General features: G+C 37.8%; 1 protein-coding gene across 4 annotated transcripts; it reads right to left on the minus strand.

Annotated features, from left to right (window-relative positions):
• Window positions 1–495: 495 nt before the first annotated feature.
• Window positions 496–4,472, minus strand: acp5a (acid phosphatase 5a, tartrate resistant). 4 transcript variants are annotated; one of them, XM_059337505.1, is made up of 6 exons: window positions 4,423–4,472; window positions 3,800–3,890; window positions 3,485–3,684; window positions 2,246–2,370; window positions 1,433–1,778; window positions 496–942 (listed from the first exon to the last, which is right to left on the minus strand). In XM_059337505.1, the coding sequence occupies exons 2-6, from the start codon at window positions 3,888–3,890 to the stop codon at window positions 703–705; spliced, it is 1,002 nt and encodes a 333-aa protein (XP_059193488.1). In that variant the 5' UTR covers window positions 4,423–4,472; the 3' UTR covers window positions 496–702. The 4 variants fall into 4 exon arrangements, with proteins under 4 accessions (XP_059193488.1, XP_059193426.1, XP_059193349.1 ...); XM_059337443.1 differs by lacking the exon at window positions 4,423–4,472 and adding an exon at window positions 4,033–4,080; XM_059337366.1 differs by lacking the exon at window positions 4,423–4,472 and adding an exon at window positions 3,994–4,050.
• Window positions 4,473–6,344: the final 1,872 nt, after the last annotated feature.

Consider the following 6,344-nt stretch of genomic DNA (forward strand, 5'->3'; position numbering starts at 1 on the left):
AGTGTTCTTGTGGCTGGATTTGTATTTAACAGTATAAAGGCAACTGTTTAAATGTTGTAATTGTAACTTTTTATGCTGCTTTCTTGGCCAGGTCTCTTGGAAAATATATATTTTTAATCTCAGAGACTTTTTACCAGGGTAAATAAAGGATATGAGAGTGGCCTTTTAACAAAGAATGTTTTGATGCATATTATGCCTTCAAGTTGTAGAATTGAAAAGCACCCACCACATGCATTCTAGTAGAAATAACAACGTAAATTGTCCGTGACATGTACAGACAAGTGAACGCAGTAAGCAAAACTGGTCTTACTACTGTAGATCAGGATCTGAAATAATTCAAAGCCTTGTGAATTCTTTATAGGAACCATATAAGCAGCCCAGTGGTGTTGTAGATTGCACAACAAGCACTTCTATAAAACCACATTTAAGAGGAAACAGATAACAGCTGAGTGAAACAAGAAGTCTGTGGTAGAAACTTAAGCACCACAAGTCACATTATTTACAAATCACATTTATTCTTTTATCATACAAGAAATTTACATGTAAAACAAGTTGATTCTCTTTAAAATATGCATTGTGAATTGCTTTGAAATATTAATGCCAAAGTTTAAAAACACAGGATTAACAGCCATTACTTTATCATTGCAGAACAACACTGTGTGCAATAGATAACTAACTTTACAGTTCCTGTGATGAGCTGGTCTACTCAAAGGTCCTCTGGGAGAGGACGGTGCGATAGAGAGAAGTGCCTTTAGCCTGGAAGAACGTCAAGATCATCTTGTTCTTTGTGACTTCTGCGTGGACGAAGCCTCCCATTGTTGAAGCTTGGCCGGTGAAGAACTTCACAGTACCTTTGGGAACATGGTTCCAGTGACGGACGTCAGGATCCAGGAAGTTTCCAGCACCGCTCACCACGTAGCCCACACCAGACTCCTCAATGTACTGCAAGGGGAAAAACAGATTATAGATAGACTTTATTTATCCTAAACTGGGAAATTACAGTGTAGGAGCAGCATTACACACAGAGACAATAACACAATTAAATAAAAACAACCGAGGCATACTTCAAGCAATAAAATATAAAAATACAATAAAAAATAAAGTGTCTAAAGAAGGGGTATGTATTGAGTAGAATAGAATTCCAGTGCAGAATAAATATGAATATACAGTATAAAAATGTTGGTGCTATGAAACAAATAAGGTGCAATGAACAGTGTGCATAAAAAACACAAAGTGCATAGACAGTATGTAATGAACCAGACTATTATTTGTTATTGTACAGTGTGATGGCATGTGGAAGGAAAGATTTTTTTGTATCTGTCCCTTTGAGCAGCCTGTGAGAGAAGGTGCTCCGCTGTCTCTCTACTGTGTGATGGATTAAAGGCCAAGTCGATTTACACTAAATGCCATTCCAAGTTTTGCATGAACCAACCTGCAGATTGTGGTCATGGCCGCAGAGGTAAGCAGTGGCGTTGTATTTATTCAGCAGAGGGTGAAGCCTCTGCAGGAGACACTCTGTGGGCCCGTGCTCAGACACGGACCACACAGGGTAGTGGCCGGCCAACAACAGGAAGTCAGCCCTGGAGCGAGCCAGTCTGCCCTGCAGCCACGTCAGCTGGCGGTTAGCATCCACCGCACTCAGAGGGCCTCGGGGCTTCTCATCCAGGAAGTCGTCAGAGTTTCCGCACAGCATTATGGTGTCCAGCATGATGATGGTCAGGGTCTTCCCAGTGTTGGGGATGCGGAAGTTCAGCTCGTAATAGTAAGATGGGAATTTCCTTAAAATAGAATGCCTTTATTGTCACTATACACATGTACAATGAGATTTGAGAGCTGACTCCAAAACGCAGTGCGACAATATATATATAAAATATAAACATACATAAGTAAATTTAAAGAATATATATATATGATATAAAGTAAACATTGGCAAGAAAGGGAGGTAAGGTGCACAGTCCTCAATTTGCCAGAAGCAGATATGATGCTATGCAGTGTTCATAAATATATTGCACATTGAAGGACAATTTATTGCACATAGCTAGGTATAGTATAGATATAAAAATAAATATTGCACAGTAATAAAGTCCATATGAAATCAGTGCATATGAGAGTTCAGGGTTGTTATTGCTTTTGGGAAGAAATTGTTTTTGACTTGATGCAGCTGTAAGGGAAAGCACATTTGACACTTTCTGTAGTTTTGGACTCAGATTGTTTTTAGAAGACTTTTAAAGAAGTTGGTCCTTACCATCTGTCAGATCTCTGGCTGTACTCAATCTGGGCTTTGACGTTCCCTGCATGATCATGATTGCCAGCAAGTATATACCACGGGACCTGGAGAGACTTTGCTGTGTACACCGACTCAAAAGTTTCCTGATAGTCAAAGGAGAAACAAGGGTTTAGTTCCACAATGTTGCTTTTAATTAACCTTTGAGGCTTTTTTAAATACTTCTCATTCTGCATGTATATACTACTTGTAAAAATGTTTACCATGCCATGTTGGCATCTTTTTTCTTCAAGCACAACCTCACCTAAAATACCTGATAATTTACTGTATCAACATTTTGAACCCAAAATGACGCTGAAAATTATTATTATTTTTTTTTTAAACCCTGGTTGCAAATATAACATACGAGTTAAATGAGGATCAAGTTATACATTTTTATACTGAATATATTTGACCTTATCTCCAGTTTAACTTTGCCTAATCAAACAAAAACTGGCACGGTGTTTCAACCCAGTACTTTAGAGGGAATTTGACAGCAGGGCTCAACGTTGCTTCGTTTTCGTTTGTACGGTGTTGCCCCCATTTTTGGCCTGTCAAATTTCTACATTGCATGTTTGAGTGATGCCACACTTTAAGAGGGAAGAGTATAGGGAACCACTAGCAATGCTTTAATTTGTCACATGACCTCCAGGAGGCCATGTTGAAACCCTATTTTGCAAAGGAAACAGCTTTGCGCCACAAAAACAAAAAACCCTCAAATGTAATTTCTTGGCCCTTTTCCATCTGGAAAAAAAAGATCTACTCCTACTTATAGGTGAGTAAACCTTCATTTTTTGATAGTTTTATACACAAGACAATAATTTCAATGGGTCGTTGGTTCAATGTTTCCTACAGGCGACATTCAGACAAGAAACCATTTTAAAAAAAGTTCCTTTTATAATGTTTTTAAACTTAAAATGTTATGTATTGTGCCCTGTTGAAGCTACTGAAGCTTTTACACATGTTAAAATTAATTTTAAAAACTTTTTCACTTGTGCACCATTATGGTAATATGCTGAAAATTTTCCAAAAAAAACAAAAACAATTCTCCAGATGTTTGTTTCTTCCATTTTAAGACAAAAAACTCCAAACATTTTTTTTTCCTAACTGGCATAATAATGTGTACCATAGAGGGTTAAAGAGATATGCAAAGGCATTTTCAGTGACTCTAGAGGGTTTAAAAATAAATAAAATAAAAATTCAGAAGTTTAATCAACTGACCTGAAATCGAGGAGAATCCACACTGTTCACACCTTTAAAGTAGAAGTTATCACCAAGGGCCAGAACAAAGTCAGCTCCCATCTGCTCCGCTACATTGCTCATTTCATGAGCAGTAGCCTTCTGCACAGCGGTGATATAGGGGGGATGAGGCACTCCACCCCAATCTCCTACAGCCAGGAACTTAATGGAGGTTCGGTTTGCTGTAAAAGGGAACACAAGAGAAGAGCTCAAGAGATGACAGATTAAAGGACAAGACCTCACTCTGACATAAAAGTTCACAGGAGATGATAAAAGCACACATGAAGAGAAACTTACTGCTAGTCCCCTCCAGGTCCTGGAAGGTGGTGGGATAGCAGTAGGCCACAGGAATGGCAGCGATTAAGATAGATACCAGTGCCAGCGCCATCTTTAAAGAAAGAAAATAGACAGATCTACAGTTAGCGGCAGAGCTAAACGCATATCAAATGGATAACACAGCATAACAAAGCCACACAAGCAAAGAAACTTGCAGAGCGAGCGGAACTAGTCAAACCACAGCTGCAGCGCACCATGTGAGCCTACGCTTCCTCTCTCCTTCTTGCTTCACCAAACAACATGTTGTCATGCATTTAAGCCTAAAGGTGAGTGGTGATTGGCTCCAGCCTGAAGCAGACATGCCCCAGCTGGAGCTAATAGAAGCTAATCAGACCAGCCATGATCAAAAGGGTCAGAGGTCAAGTTTCATATCAGTCAATCGCATAACATTTCAGCTTTTGCTTGTTTTAAATAAGAAACTCTACACTTTATGAAGCACACAATGAAATGAAAGCATAAAAGTGAAGCAGTATCCGATGCCTCAACCCCCCTCTCGTATCAGAAAGAAAACAAAACTGACTGAAAAGAAAAACAACTTGCATTGATAATGATGTCAAAGAGCCAAAGATAAAGGAAACACTCACAGCTGATAACTGTGGAGGTGTGTTCACGAAGACTCAACGGGACACTCTCCGTCCTCGCAATGCTCGTCCTGCCTGCCTTTTATCAGGCAGTCCTCACTCTGTGAGGACCAGCCCCGGGACACGCTGCAGCGGCATGATTATTGTTCACACTCTGACTCAGTCTTGGGACTGTAGGGTCATCTGGGCCACATGACCCGCAATGGTTATTATAGCTGGCGTCCAGACTCAGTGTTAATCACTGATCTCCTTCTTCATTTTTTTATTTTTATTTCTGTGCTTCCATCTTTTAATACAATGTGGGAGTAAAATATCTACTTTACTGAGTTTATATAAGTGGATCAATGGTTAATGATTACAGGAAGCTCAATAAATGCTTGGCCCATATTTAATCTGAGTTAAACAGGACTCACTACTCTCTTGTCTCTTTGATGCAAACAATTATTTTGTGACGCAATGGCAGTGCACTATAACCTGTAAATTTACTTTTTTTAAAAACTAAATCAAGCTATCAATAGAAGACACATTTTTACATGAACAGATGAAGAGCAACTAGCATGTGAGATGCAGAAGTCAGCAGTTTAAAATCGACCTAATATTTGTTACATTGCTCACACATGAAGGCCTGAGTAAAAGGCAGTGATGGAAAATAACTAAGTACATTTACTCAAGTACTGTACTTTAGTAGAATGTTGAGGTACTTGTACTTTACTTGAGTATTTCCATTTTATGTAACTTTATACTTATACTCCACTACATTTAGAGGCAAATATTGTACATTTTAGTTTACATATATACATGTATATATACATATATACACATACATATATAAACACACACACACACATATATATACACACATATATATATATATACACACACACACACATATATATATACACATATATATATGCATATACATATATATACACACACACATATATATATATATAAATAAATAAATATATATAATATATACATATATATACACACACACACACACACATATATATATACATATATACACATATATACATATACATATATATATATATATACACACACATATATATAAATATATATATATAATATATACATATATAGTATATACACAAACACACACACATATATGTGTGTGTGTGTGTGTATATACTATATATGTATATATACACACACACACACACACACATATATATATATATATATATAAAACTTAACTGACACGTTGCCATGGATATATATTGTTCTTCTTCTCTCCTGATGACAGCTAGCCTTGTTAGTGACCTGTCAATCAAAGGTAGCCACGCCCCAAATCACACGATTCTTTATCTTCTATTTTCTTCTAAATGGGGCCATTATTTACACTATTAACATCAAATTATCCTGAAGATTTTTTACTCTTTACACTTTTCTCATTTTGTATTGAGCCTCCATCAGCGCCCCCTGCTGGAATTTTCGGTAGAATGCGGCTTAAGGCACTTCCTGGTTTGCCTCCCTGCTCAGACAAAGAGGTTGCCGCCTGTTACAACTTGTTTTACACCTATTATATGTATGTGCATTTGTTGTCTGTTTAATTTCTCCTTGGCAAAGCACCTTTCCAACTACAGTAACCTAAACTCCTGACAACAGTCAATGAGGCCTGATTCCATTATTTCTAGCCACCCAACACACGTTAAACATGCATGCTACATGGCGATGCTACATAAATGCTACACTGGCTAATACTGTGGAGCATCTGCATACACTGCAGAAGCCGTTTGCTGCACTTGTGGCTGTTGCCAAATGTTTCCAGTAACACTGATGTGAGGAATATATTTGGCATTTTTAGGAGAAGCTCAAGTTAACTTATTACACACCAGTTTTCTTCCAGAGAATGTTCCCTAACACCTCCAATCTTTGTTACAAATGTAATATACACAAAGGTA

Source organism: Centropristis striata, chromosome 1, assembly GCF_030273125.1.
Source record: "Centropristis striata isolate RG_2023a ecotype Rhode Island chromosome 1, C.striata_1.0, whole genome shotgun sequence".
NCBI lineage: Eukaryota > Metazoa > Chordata > Actinopteri > Perciformes > Serranidae > Centropristis > Centropristis striata.

What these genes read in the sequence shown, in the direction of transcription:
- acp5a (XM_059337366.1), bottom strand. Translation starts at nt 4,035, where the DNA reads ATGGTGCGCTGCAGCTGTGGTTTGACTAGTTCCGCTCGCTCT. An exon ending in TGACTAGTTCCGCTCGCTCT is followed by an intron (nt 3,891 to 3,993) that starts GCAAGTTTCTTT and finishes CTTTCTTTAAAG; the next exon opens with ATGGCGCTGGCACTGGTATC. An exon ending in GCCATGACCACAATCTGCAG is followed by an intron (nt 943 to 1,432) that starts GTTGGTTCATGC and finishes TTCCCCTTGCAG; the next exon opens with TACATTGAGGAGTCTGGTGT.